The sequence below is a fragment of the Bos indicus x Bos taurus genome, chromosome 16 (genome assembly GCF_003369695.1).
Source record: "Bos indicus x Bos taurus breed Angus x Brahman F1 hybrid chromosome 16, Bos_hybrid_MaternalHap_v2.0, whole genome shotgun sequence".
Classification (NCBI taxonomy): Eukaryota; Metazoa; Chordata; class Mammalia; order Artiodactyla; family Bovidae; genus Bos; species Bos indicus x Bos taurus.
This window is the reverse complement of record NC_040091.1, coordinates 43,045,488-43,059,577: the sequence shown is the minus strand read 5'-3', so window position 1 is coordinate 43,059,577 and position 14,090 is coordinate 43,045,488. Positions and strand designations below refer to the sequence as shown.

The window sequence follows — 14,090 nt, the reverse complement described above, 5'->3', positions numbered from 1 at the left end:
GAAAAGTTCGTAACAAGTCACCCAGATGTATGCTTCCTGAATATTATTTATTACAGAAAGGAACGGGGTTAAAGATACTCTCAACTGGTCTCCACTATGTTTCCTACTTTTCACATTCTGAGCTATAAAAAGATTATACTGACAACAATAACAACGTCACTTGTTTCCTCTATGGGAAAATGGGCTGACTGAACTAAAATGATTTCTAAAACCACTTCCTTTCTAGAATTCTAGCCATACTAATTCAGAAAGTAATCTTTTAGATAGATAAGGAGTTTTTTTTTTTAATTTAGTGGTTTAAAAATACAAATACTTAATGTTCCAATGCAATGATATCCAGGTAACCAGTTATTTAAGTGGGAAGACAAATTGTGAGATTTCAAAAGTAAAGGACTTTATCATAAACGCGGAGAAAGGATTAGATGACCTCTCAAGGGGAAATCAAATTTATGGAATGTAGACTAGCTGAGAACTAGCTCACTGGCCATCTGTGGGAAATGCCAAAACAAACAAACAAACAGTCATTCCCCACCTAGACAAACAGAACACGTACACACCAATGCACAACTTACTTCAGATTCTGAGAACACCCCAAAAGATTTTTCAGGAAAGTAAAGCAAGCAGACTTCTCTTATTGTGGAAGTTACAAAAACATTTTTACAATGGTATCAGTCATTTTAAAGTCTCAAAAGGCCCATATTGTAAGGAAAAACAAAGACATTAACCTTTCAGTTTAAGTATTGAACTTTTTTTTTTAAAAGACAAGTTTTCCCCAGATTTCATCTAGAAAACATTGAGTAATTATACACTACCAAAGAAAAATCCTAATAAACCTGATTTTTAACATGTACTCATACTTTATCACCCATTCTTGCCTTCTCCCTCATTAAAAACATGTCCCATAGTGAACATAGAAAACCAAAGGAATAATCCATAAACATGCAAGAGCTGGACTGATAAAACGGAGGGCACTGACTGCCCACTTCTAAGGGTCCCTCTGGCAGCAGAACGTGCTGCAACAATAGGCAAAGCCAGTCTATAATGAGGGCCATTAAGTCCCGTCTTCCCCAGTCAAGAAAGCAAGTGACAATGTAAATAAGAGGAAGACATGATTATAGGATGGAGAAGGAAATGACAACCCACTCCAGTTGCCTGGGAAATCCCACAGACAGAGGAGCCTGGCGGCCTACAGTCCATGGGGTTCCCGAAGAGTCAGACATGACTTAGCAACTAAACAACAACAAATAATTACAGGAATAAGTGAATTAACCCTAATTTCTCTCCTTTTTTAAGTAAATCACTTGCAAGCTTTGCTTTGCTGCTTCAACTACTACTTAGAAGCAGAGTTCTGGTGACTCAGTCCCCAGCTGCATTTCAACATCAACCACTGCCCCAGGGCACCAATTGTTAGAACTTGGTGGGAAGACTCCTGTGGGGAAAGTAAAGCAAGCAGACTTCTCTTATTGTGGAAGTTACAAAAACATTTTTACATGTGGGGGGAGGGGGTCCCCAAGACCCTCTAAGGGTCTCCTCACAAAGTCTCCCTTTTGCAGCTACACGTCTCGTGAGGCCGAATTTTCTTCACCTACTTCAACCAAACAACAGATAGCAACAAGTTGAATGCAGAATCCTCCTGCCTTCTCTTAAACCCACGGAAAGGGATTAACAAAAATATAAAGCAATGCCAGTCTTCCTAGTAAACTGCTTTTTGTTTTGAAATATGGAGGGTTTTTGTTTTTGTCTTTTGTTTTTAATTTGGGCATATGCAGCATATGGGGATTTCATTATTTCCCCAACGAGGGATCAACCCCATGGCCCCTGCAGTGGCAGCAGAGTCCTAACCACTGGACTATCAGGGAATATGCAGGTATTTTTTTTATCAAAAATATGTTGTTACCATCTAATGGGCTGTTACTGCTATTTTAAACAAATTAACAATTAAACATTTTAATATTAATAGGTTCTCAGTTTAATTTCTGATAGAGTGAATATTGAGAGATAAAACCCACATAAACACAAGTTCTTGGAGGTCCTCAATACTTTTTGAGAGCATGGGGCTCCTGAGCCCAGTCTGGAAATCCTAAAGGACTAGTTAAGTAGATCCTACCACAGCCCGCTAATGGACTATTACAGCCACCATACCTGAGACAAATGTTTAATGAATGACACTGAAAAAGTTATAAAATACGCTGTATAAAATCAACTCATTTCTTTACAATTTTGACTTACGTAGATAATTTTCTATAAGAGAAATAAAAAAATCTAGAGATAGACACAGAAGTGTTAAGACTAAGGATCTCACAAAGGTAGTATTTTAGGTCATTTTACCTTTTTCCTTTTTGTACTAAATTGTATTATGGGGGGGGGGGGGCAGAATTTGGAGCAGCATTTCCCAGAGTGTGTACCATGCAACACCAGTGCCGCAACAGGCTCCAGAAGAGTTCGTGTTCTACTTAGTTGGATAAATGTTGATTATACCCGGGCTCAGTAATTCCGCAACACACATGATGGTACTAAAAGTTCCAAGAAGTCATACAGTAATGAAACGTGTTTAACTGCATGTCCCAAACTCAGGTGACCAACAAACCCTTTGGCTTCCCTGGTGGCTCAGAAGGTAAATCTGCCTGCAATGTGGGAGATCCAGATTTGATCCCTGGGTCGGGAAGATCCCCTGGAGAAGGAAATGGCAACCCGCTCTAGTATTCTTGCCTGGAGAATTCCATGGACAGAAGAGCCTGGCTGGCTAGTTCATGGGGTCAAAAAGAGTCGGTCACGACTGAGCGACTAACACTCACTCACTTAACACCTATCCATATACCATCCTTAGGGAAATGCTGCCTCAGAGATCAACTTATCCTATATAACAATTCAAGGAGGAAGCCCATCCTTTAGCATTTACTGTCAGAAGTCACCATTATTCAGAAGGGATGACCTCCAGAAATGACACCTAAAAACTCCAATTGAGAATTTGGGGAGTTATGTCAAGCACATTTTTTTTTACATTTGCTTTAGTAAAATAATTTTATGAAGCCATAAATTTAATTCATATATATTCAGGAACCTGGAAAATTCAAGAAAAGTTTTCAATAGCACTTCCCCCCCCCCTTTTTTTTTTGGACCTTGCCACAGCATGTGGGATCTTAGTTCCCTGACCAGGGATGGAATCCACACACCATGCCTCGGAAGTGTGGCGTCTTTACCACTGAACCACCAGGGAAGTCCTTTAAATAGCAATTCTTAAGTAAAATTTTCCTTGATGAAAACATTCAGTACATTGGAGCAAATGACACACACCAATAAGTACTCTCCTGAGAGAATGACCTGCACAAACAGGCATTCCCCACGTGGCTGACATGCCACCCGAGGGTCCTGCACCCCAGCCACCCAGGCAGGGCTGCCACCTGGTCCCGGGGGTCTGCTGGCAGCCTGCCTCTCCTCCCTTCTGTTGCCTCTTTTCCTTTTCAGGACACGGTGAACAGGCCACACTCCCTCCTTTTCCTCTCACTCGGATCCTCAGGCTCCTCTGTCCTTCTCGACCTTTCTCTTCCTTCTGGGCTCTTCCATCCAGGCCTGAGCCAACATGTCTCACATTCTCTGAAGCTATCTACAACTTTAAGACCTGTGTACCACAAAACATGAACTAGCACTTCACTGTTAATTAATGATTAATATTGTAATATATAACATATTATAATGGTGAATGTGTGTGATGTGTGTTACTGCCAATTTGCTTGATTTTCACTCGTTCTGGATTAAACCAGTTTCTGACCATCACTTTTGGAGTTTTAAGGAGTTTGTAACAATGTATCCATGGAAAAACATAATCCAAATTCCAATTTATATTCCTAATAAAGCAATCACCGACTCGATGGACATGAGTTTGAGTAAACTCCAGGAGGTGGTGATGGACAGGGAGGCCTGGCATGCTGTGATTTGTGGGGTCGCAAAGAGTCGGACACGACTGAGCGACTAAACTGAACTGAATAAAGCAATATGAATTGCTTTTTCAGGTTATCTGGGAATCAGAAATGGATCCCAGGAAACAATACATCAAGACAAAGCTGGGTGAAGGCAGCCGAAAAACAGGCACTGGAAGACAGCATGGAGCTGGGGGTGGGGGTAGGCAGACAAGGAGCCTCACCTGGGCTGAGTTCAGCCGACCCAGGCAATCCACATTTGGAGAAGTAAAACGTGCCTGAGAGTTTGGGCAGACAAGACCTAAATCTGACGGGTTAGACACGGGTTAACTTTTGTTGGCCACCAATGGGAGATTTCCTCCGATGTCAGGGTTCCACCACTGCCCACCGCACTGGCCTGCCTCTGTTACCCTGTCTGTTACCTGGGTTTCCAAAGATGAGCAAGTACAGTCACGACTGCTCTGCTCCAAGGCAAAGCTTTGGCCCCAAATACCTGTCGGCTCTCCTGCACCCAAGTTGAGTTTTCAGACAAAACAGAAACGTCAGGAAACATTTAGCCTTCTCCCTTCAGGCTTAAACAACCAAAACCTGGCCTGAGTGGCCTGTGTTTGCTTTCTCATTGGCCCTGGCTTCACTCTGTTCATCAGCACTGAAAACCACGTAAGCAAACACCATTTTAATAGAAAAGAAAAAAATGCAAGGAAGACATACTTGCCTTATGCACTGCTTTTTTGAAGTAGTAATAAACACAGCAAACCTTTCAATACTCAGAAAGGACTAACTCTAGAAAAAATGGGGTTAATAAACTCTATCAAATGAATAAATAAATATATATTAATTACTGGCATTTATGACCTTTCTAAAACATTTCATCAAACAAGTATTAATATTGCAGTTATTATTAATTGAAGTCACCATTGGGGGAAAGGCGAGACTATGTTATTAAATTATTCTACTGGTACATCTTCCTCCAAATAGAAAAGGTTTTTAAAATGTCAAATTTCATATGAAAAAGCATTTAATTCATTTTCCATTCTAGGCTTTGAATGTTTCTAAAATACTTGTAAGCTGCTTCTTTTAATTAGGCAGGAGGAGGCTTCATACACTTGGGCATGGACTTTTGAAAACCCCTGCCAAATACAAGGGCTGTATTCAGGAATCATGGGTAGATATTAACGGATATTTACAAGCAACTCAGAAGCAAGATCAGAACACTGCCAGTTCGGGGCTTTGTAATTCAGGCTGAGGAATTATCAAGGGACCCTCCCATTAACCCAGCACTAGCAGAGGAGGTGCTCAAAGGCTGGGAATGGCCACTGCCCACCTCTCAAGCCTCCCCACTGTTCTCTGTAATAGTGGTCCAAAGTGAGAGCAGCTTGGGGAGAAAATTAAATTCAAGCCAGTGCATTCTGCTCTTTACCAGCCACTCTGATAAACGTTTGAAACACAAGGCAAAAAAAAAAAAAGATTAGGGATTATCCAAGAATTTTAATTATTTCTGTTATCCTTGCTACTAATTCTGTGAGTAATAGGAAACTGGCATGAATTAGTTATGGCTTTTTCAAGGTAAACATAATCTGCTTGACGCAAAGGGCTTTAATCCTGCAAATCAAAAGCGGCCCTATTCCTCAATTAGCATCTACTGCCGATGAGCTCTGTGAACCGAGCATAGTCTGCCCTTCACCAGGTGCTGGGCATGGCAGAGTGTGCAGCCTCCACCCTGAGGCCACCAGGGAATAAAAGTCTTCGGCAGGGGTATGGGGGTGGGGGTGGGCCATCAGTGGGGAGGTGCCACCCGGGAGGGGTGGGGCTTCATCTGAGAGGGTGCCCAGAGGACCAAGGGCTCTGGCTAAAATCTTAGTCTCAGGACCACATTCAATGAATACTCTGGCTATATTAATTCTATCAATACTTAGGGCCGGTTTCCTGGGCATGCTGGGCCCCATGCTTGGTTTAATGCTCTGCTGCCATCTTGAAACTCCTAATAGTGTTTGAACAAAGGAGGCCCACATTTCGATTACGCAGCTGATCCCATCAATATTCATCATTAACTACATCTTAAATATACAAAATTAAATGTGACTGGATTCTGCCTTTCAGATGGAATACATTTTGCTCTTTAAAAGCCACTTAATAGACAACCTCATGCAAATCATTCTCAAGTTTTACACTATCTACAATTTAAGTTTATGACCTTCATTTTTTTTTCCTTGGCAGTTCTTAAAATGAAAGCACTCTATTAATACTTTTAAGATTTAGGAAGAACTCAGAATAAACGCATCTTCACTATACATTAAGTAGGTATTAGAGAAAGATGACATTCATTTTTACTGTTTAAAAATTCACTTTCAATCTAAAGACACTTCTAAGTGTTTTATACTATAATTGAAGACTAGGTATATCATGAATAGTTTAAAGAATAAATCAAAGGACCAAACTAATTTACTTTAACAGTACTTTCTGGGCAATCAAATCCAGGCAATGAAAAGGTAACGAAGAAACCTCGTTTTCTAAACTAGTCACAGTTTAAGAATTCTAGTTGTTCCTTAGACATCCTTAGAATTTCATAAAGCCCAGCCTTAGCTATCTACTCTGCTTGTGACGGGGTGTCCCCCATCACTGGGTTGGCAGCACTGTATTGTACTAGCTCACTTCTCAGATCACAGGCAGAAAGGGCAGGTGGGGGGTGGGGCACAGCTTGGGAAGCTGGGGTGTGGATACTAGGTTACATTTGCTCTCAGTCTGGGTGTCTGCAGAGGCTTCAAGGACTGGTGAGATTCTGTCCTAAGGAGAGTTGATTTAAGTACCAAACAATGCTTTGAAGAAAACGGGTGCTTTGTGAGCCAGTGAGTGCCTAGGCTGGATGATCAATTTTCAGGGACGTGTAAAGAATCATCTGTCTTATAGAGACGGCTACTTGAGTTTCTGCATGCTGGTAGCTCAGATGGTAAACAATCTGCCTGCAATGCAGGAGACCTGGGTTCGATCCCTGGGACCGTGAAGATCCCCTGGAGAAGGAAATGGGTGCCTACTCCAGTATTCCTGCCTGGAGAATCCATGGACAGAGAAGCCTGGCAGACTACAGTCCATGGGTTCGCAAAGAGTCGGAGAAGACTGAGCAACCGACACTTTCACTTTTTTTCTCCTTGAGGGCAGAGGACCAGAATGATATGGGAGATGGAAGGAGAGAAGGAGCAAGCTGGTTGGATGAAATGCCAATTTATCCTGAGTGGAGCAAAAAAACTCAGCAACTTAAAACTATCATAAGAAAACCCTGAGACAATTGTGAGATATTTATCTCCTTAGAAAGACACTCCTGGGAGTGATTACAGGGGTCAGGACTCAATGTAGAATGGTGTGGCAACTCTGGAAAACAGTTTGGTAGTTCCTCAAAATGCTAAACACAGAGTTAAAAAACTCAGTAATTCCACTCCAGTTATATACCCAAGAGAACTAAAAATATATGTCCACTCAAAAACCTGTATGTTCATAGCAGCATTATTCATAGTAGCTACAATGTGGAAAATAATGCAATGTCCATCAACTGAGGAATGGATATACAAAATGTAGTCTGTCCATACAGCATGGAATACTGTCTTAGTCTATCTGGGCCCTATAACAAAATATCATAGACTGGGTGGCCTATAATCAACAGAAATTTATTTATTACAGTCCTGGAGACTGGGAAACCCAAGATCAAGGTGCCAGCAGATTCAGGGTCTGGTGAGTGCCCACCTCCTGGTTCACAGCCATCTTCTTGTTGTATCTGCCAGTAGCAGAAGGGGCCAGGGAGCTTTCTGGGGTCTCTTGTACAAGGGCATTGACCCCATTCATGAGAGCCCCACCCTCATGACCTAATCACTTCCCCAGAGACCCCACCTCAAAATACCATCACATTGGGGATTAGGTTTCAATAGTGTGTGAATTTTGGAGGGACACATACATTCAATCTATAGTAAATATTATTCAGCCTTAAGATGGAATGAGGCACTGATCCCCGCTATGATGTGGATAAACCCTGAAAACATCATGAATTGAAAGAAGCTAAGGCCATATGTTGTATGATTCCACAGACATGAAATGTCCAGAATAAAGACAGGCAGTAGATTACTGGTTGCCAGCAGGGGCCGGTGGTGGGGGGGGAGGGGGGGATGGGGAAAAGGGGGAATTTGGAGTGACTGCTAAGGGCTTTCATCACTTCTTTTTATGATGATGAAAATGTGCTGAAAGTAGATACTACTGGTGATGGTTGCACAACTGGTATATATACTAAAATCATCAAACTGTATACTTCAAAAGGGTGAATATTATAGTATGTGTCAATAAACCTGCTTTTTCCCCCCAAGTTTTTATTGAAGTTGTTACAGTATTATTTCTGTGTTAAGTTTTTGGGTTTTTGGCCACAAGGAACGTGGGATCCAAGTTCTCCAACCAGGGACCAAAGCTGCAGCCCCTGCATTGGAAATAAACCTGTTTTAAAAATGAAGAGAGAGCGAATGCAGGAAAAGTCTTCTTTTGCCCTAAAACAATAAGTTCCAGAAAGTACAGATCAAAGTAAACTTGAAGAGTGGCAGACTTGACAGAAGTTCTTGTCCTGAGAGAATTATGGTCCGAAACATATTTATGCCTGACCAAAGGTGAAAAAAGAAAAACACGATTCTTCCCCTACTGTGCTACTGCATACCTCGTACTGGGGTTCTGGAATGGAAGTTAACTTTCATATGTGTCTTACAGGTTTTTAAGATGTTCTAAATTCAGTTACTTTGAAGCAACTGAATCTTCCCATAGAATTTTAAAAGTAAAAAAAAGCCTTAGCAACCAATCTTGTGGAAAACTTTAATCTAATAATAATATCATCTTACAGCTAAGGGAGAAAATGAACAAAAATAGCCTTAAAGCATAGGGAAGAATGGACTTATCACACAGGGGACAACTGGATGCTTTGCTCAAATCCTAGGCGATGGAGGCTCCATGGAAAAACCGACCCCTCGAATCAGGCTGATGTGTTGGCAGGGGGACCATCAGAGCCTAAAGGCTCCTAACTCTGGCCTTTGATAGCCTTTACTGGTGTTAAGATGTCGCTTCTGAGGGTTTGGTTTTTGTTGTTTTTTAACAGTGCAAGAACATGACACTGCATAAATCATTTCCACCCAACTCTGAACCCATTTACATTCCTGAGGCTCTACTAAAATCTGTATTTTATCACGAATCAGTATCTTAAATTTCAAGATACATTTCTTAAGTACCTCTGCTGTTACCAACTCATAACCACAGAAAAAGCAAGGTATATTTTTAAAACCCTAATGATCTAAAACCTCAATTAATCAGAACAAGTGAGAAATAACTCTTGATTTTTCAGAATAACCAAATATACTTTGTTTCAAACCTTAAAATGAAAACTCTATGCAAAAAAATTACATTTTATTGTCTTAGAAAATAATAATTCAATCACTTTTTTCATTTCTTAGAAATTTAACATCCCTCAGGTTCCTCATTTTAAACATCAAGAATTGGCTTAGTGGGACTTCCCTGGCGGGCCAGTGGTTGGGACTTTGCCTTCCAACGCAGGGGGTGCAGGTTCGATCCCTGATCAGGGAGCAAAGATCCCACATGCACTGTGGCCAAAGCATACTATAACAAATTCAGTGAAGACTTTGAAGGCGGTCCACATCAAAAAAGACAAAAAAATTGGTTTAGTAAGCTTAACCAAGTCCTGAAACTAGTGTCGTGGAATTATAGCATTTTCCAATTTCATTAGGAAAATAATGTTATATTTCACAAAAATTCCAATTATTGGATTATATTCCTCATACCTAAGACTTAATTCACTGTTTTCTTTTTGGCTCAAAAATCAAATAGTACTGACCCACATAATATGTGATATGAATGCTTAAAATTTCCTTTTGAAAAAGAACTTCTAGGAAACTGCTTGGTTTTCTGCTTCTTTTCCTGAAAGTAGCATGCAGCCAAAAGCTAGGTTCCAGTCAACTGAGGGTTCCAGTTAACAGAGTCCTAGCTCTTAAATTGCAACACATTCAGAATCATTAATATTATTTCTTTAGTAGTTATAGGTATCATGTGAAATAAATATATTTACTTTCAGCAACAAAAATATTAAACTAAGCATAATATTTAAGTCTATGATAAACTTACTTTTCCTCAAAATTGCTTCTGAAAAGCAAGGTAACAAATTAAGAAACTGTTTTCCCAAAAAGGTGAGAATTACAGTATTTTTGAAACATGACCTTAACATGATAGCCAAAGAGTTACAGTCTACAAAGCTGTTTAATGATCTCATGTCCCAACACTGCAATGAATAGAATGAATCCTTGAAAAATTATCTACTAGTGAATTCTCTTATCCATGCTGTAGAATTCAAGTTCCTTTAGATTCTATGTCTATAATGCTTTTCTCAGCATTAAACATCTATGTCAGGTGAAAATCAGGATGTAAAAACACAGTGGTGCCTAAACCAAACATGACCGTGCATTCATTCACACAGCACTGAGTCCACTGAGTGCAGGTGATAGGATACACAGGTGAGTACCACAGACCACTTGGGGTGCGTGTTCCAGTGAGGAGAGACAGGCAATGAACAGAGTAAGTAAATAACAGAGCTTGTTAAGATGGGGTAAATGCCATGGAGAAGTAACAAGTGAAGCAGGGGAGGGAAGATTCAGGGGTTCAGAGAGATGAAATTTCAACCAGGATGGTTTGGTAAGCAGAACCTCTACTGGGAAGTCTGTGTGCAAATGGGAAAATAACAGTGCACGTTATTTATTTGGCTTTGAAATGCATTACAAGATTGCATTTGCTCTTATTTAGTATTCATATAAACTTTCTATTTTCTCTATTTCAGTTTTCTATTTCCTGATCATTGACAGACTGGAGAAGAAGGCAGGCAGCCTTGGGCATGCCAAGGAAATTTCTCCTAATTTTCTGGTTTACTTGATTTTTTTTTTTAAGAGAACTATAGCTACAATTAAAATGAAATTTAGGGTTCTCCATAAAACAATGAATAGTCAAAATGGAATTTATATTATAAACCTTACAGCAGCTTAGGTTATCTTCCTCCCATTGTTTTTAGAGGCAGCTAGAGTATGAACCAACAGCAGATCGCAGTGTCACACTGTCTGGCAGGATTAAGAATTCACGTATTAGCTGAAAAGATCATCTTTTAAAAAGAGCCCACAGAAGGTGTCTCCACAAATTGCCTGTTTACATACAAAATATGTTTCTGATAGCTCAAAAAGAAATCGTTTTATTTGCATTTCATGGAACACATTTTCTAACTGTAAGCTAGAAAAAGAAAAAACAAAAAACAGAACAACACAACAGAATAACTGAGGTTTAAAATGCTTTTATTTTGAAGACTAAGAATTCTTAAATACTAAAAATGCACCAAGAAATCTTATAGAAAGTTAGCAAATGACAAAGGACTCGAGTCCTCAACGTGTCTTTCATGTGAGATTTCTGTTAGTCCACCATAAAAACTATACTTGATAGTTGAAATCTTCAGCAATGCTAATAGGCTACTTAATTAGCCCATTGCTAATTCAATAATGAACAGTAAATGTAGATGAGTGGACACACTTAAGAAAAATGTGGAGTTTTAATAAGAAATATTATCACTGACTAAATACACTTGTTCCCCAAATATCCAATCCCAGCACATATTTTTAAGCTGTGTGGGTTTTCCCCAAGAGAAGCAAACTTTGACATTTTTTCTTGGATATATTAAACTTACAGACCTCCATCCCACATCTGGAAAGAACATTCCAAACTCAGCTTGATGTAACTTTTAAAGATCAAATTGAGAGCAATTAGATACTTAGTGACTGAGATCTGAATTTGACAGAGTCAACAGAATGTTAGAAATGAAATAAATAAAAGAAGTATTCAAAGTTTATCATCCTCAATGTGACGAAAGGAACATAGAACAAAAGATGCATTTGCCTCTCCTGCCCTTTAATTTGTGAACACCATACTTCTCTTGATATGTCATGCCCAGAAAGAGAAAGTGAGATTTTTTTTTAAAAGCCTGGCTAAATTGAAATATGACCATTCCATCTGGGCTTCCATCAATCCTCCCTCCCTCCAATTTTTATTTAAAAAACCATAAGCACAAATCTAAGTACTCTCTATAGACTACACCTAGATTACTTTGCTCCAAGGCCGAGAAAAATGTTTACCAATCCAAGATCCACTCCGAAGCATGTATCTGCAATGCGTAAGCTTTTCGTTGGCAAGATCAGTCAATATCACAAGGCGTGCAACATTTAAAAGGTTAAGTGGTTGAAGGTTAAAAAATAACAAAACAATCGATTCACTAACAAATTTTTTTTGTCAAGTAACCATGAAATAATTTCGACCCTAAGAAATCAAAGAGGGGTTTCTCCTTTTTGTATGGTGTAAATTACCGTCAGAAAAACTGCACCAATGTGTCGGGGGCGGGAGAGAGGAAGATTTCTAACACCGGGTGAGACCACGGTTGTAAACCTCATCACGATTTCACCTTTGGGTGAAAAGGTGGGAGGGGAGCCAAAAGTTTCAGCCTCTGCTCCTTTGAAAACAGACGTTGGTAAGACCCTGGACGGAGATGGAAAGGGGCGCAGATGCCGCGTCTGCGGTTGCAGCCGCAGATAATCGGGATCTGGGAAGGGATGCGGGGGAGTGGTTTCTTATGTAAGCATACACCAAAAATTGTGCATGCACCCCCAGCCTGATGCACATCTGAGCACACAACACAGGCACACGGCATCCCTCCCCAAGAATGCAGCCCCAGCTTGCGGGCGCTGCCGAGGAAGGCGGACCGATCCTTCGGCCTGTCCGCACGTTCCCCGAGATCCGTGCAGCCACCACCCGGACGTGGGTGCAATGCGGGCGGCCAGGCCCCCGGTGCGGCGCCCGAGACGGAACCTAGCTTCCCCCCGGCGCCTGCAACGCGCGCGCACGGCCTCCGGTGCCCCGACCCAGAGCCGCTCGCCTGGCCCCGACCCCTCGCTTTCCCACCCGGCTCCCGGCGCTCGTTCCCCGCGCCCCGACCCGGCCTCGGGGCTTACCTCGCGAGGCCCAGACCCCGCCGCTGCAGAGCAGCCCGGCCAGCAGCAGCCAGGCGGCCGGGGCCAGCGCGGGCGCAGGGCGGCGCAGCATCGCTCCGGCTCCCGGCGCCGCGGCCGGCCGGAGGCGGGAGCGGCAGGGACGCTCGTGGGGCGCCGAGCGGGGCTCTCGCGGCCCGGAGCCGGCTGCTTGCCGCCGCGGCGAGCACTGGGGTCCGAGGAGGAGCCGCCGCCGTGACGCTGGGCCGCGGGCGCCCTCCCCTCGGCGGAGGCAGCGCTTCGCTTGAGGCAGCGGCAGCAACTAAGATGGCGGCGGCGCTCTCTCTCGGGTCCGGCGAGGGTACCCGGCCGGGGGCGGGGTGGCGGCGGGAGGGGCGGGGAGGGGAGCGACGGCGAGGCGCGCGCGCGGCGGCCAGGGGAGCGCGCGGGGCGTGGGGTGGGGGCGGGGCGGGCGCGCCTCCGAGTGCGCCCGCGGGGTCGCGCCGAGAGACAAGCTCCCGAGAGGTTGGGAGAGTCCGGGGTTAGAGAGGGGGCTGCATCCCCCGCCCTAGTCGGCTGCTAACGAGGGCATCAACGCCTCCTTCCCACGCGCGCTCCGAGGCTCCGGAGCCGACCTAGCGGTACCCTGGGACGCGTGCCCTCCCTTTCTCCCCCTTTCCACCCCCACCCCCAAGGACGCAGACCCCGTTTGGAGGGTGCAGCCATGGGCCCCTGAGCGACAGCACCCTGTGCCACTTCGAGCAAGTCACGTCGCCTCCTAGAACCTCGGCGTCCTCTTCTGCCAAGTGGAGGTGCTGAGAGGGAGCTTGCGGGGTCGCAAAAGGTGTTCAAGGAGACGAGGTCAGCGAAACGCGCTTTGTAAACAAGTCAAGGCTGCGCAGCACGTGCTGTGGTGGTTGTAGCCCTGGGAAAAGGCATGTTTGTCCCAAGTCCGTAGTGAATTTGCAAGTCGGGGGTCCCTCCATTTGCTGAAGAAATCCGTATGTGGCTTTTTAAAGGCGGGTGGTGCGGGTGCTCTTTCTAGATTTTAGTGTGACGCTAACGGTCCCTTAAAAATGCAGAGATCCAAATGGATAAAGAAGGATCCCTTCACAACTCTCTCAATTCCTTCTCT

General features: G+C 43.1%; 1 protein-coding gene across 10 annotated transcripts in view; it reads right to left on the bottom strand.

Moving 5' to 3' along the window:
- Positions 1 to 13,318, bottom strand: part of CLSTN1 (calsyntenin 1) — a 75,982-nt gene extending 62,664 nt beyond the window's left edge. For 5 of the 10 annotated variants that reach the window (XM_027564965.1, XM_027564966.1, XM_027564968.1 and 2 more), the window contains exon 1: positions 12,980 to 13,318. In XM_027564965.1, coding sequence (XP_027420766.1) covers positions 12,980 to 13,070 — 91 coding nt within the window. In that variant the 5' untranslated portion in view covers positions 13,071 to 13,318. The remainder of the gene's footprint in view (positions 1 to 12,979) is intronic. The other 5 variants (XM_027564970.1, XM_027564971.1, XM_027564973.1 and 2 more) reach the window with 1 other exon arrangement.
- Positions 13,319 to 14,090: the final 772 nt, after the last annotated feature.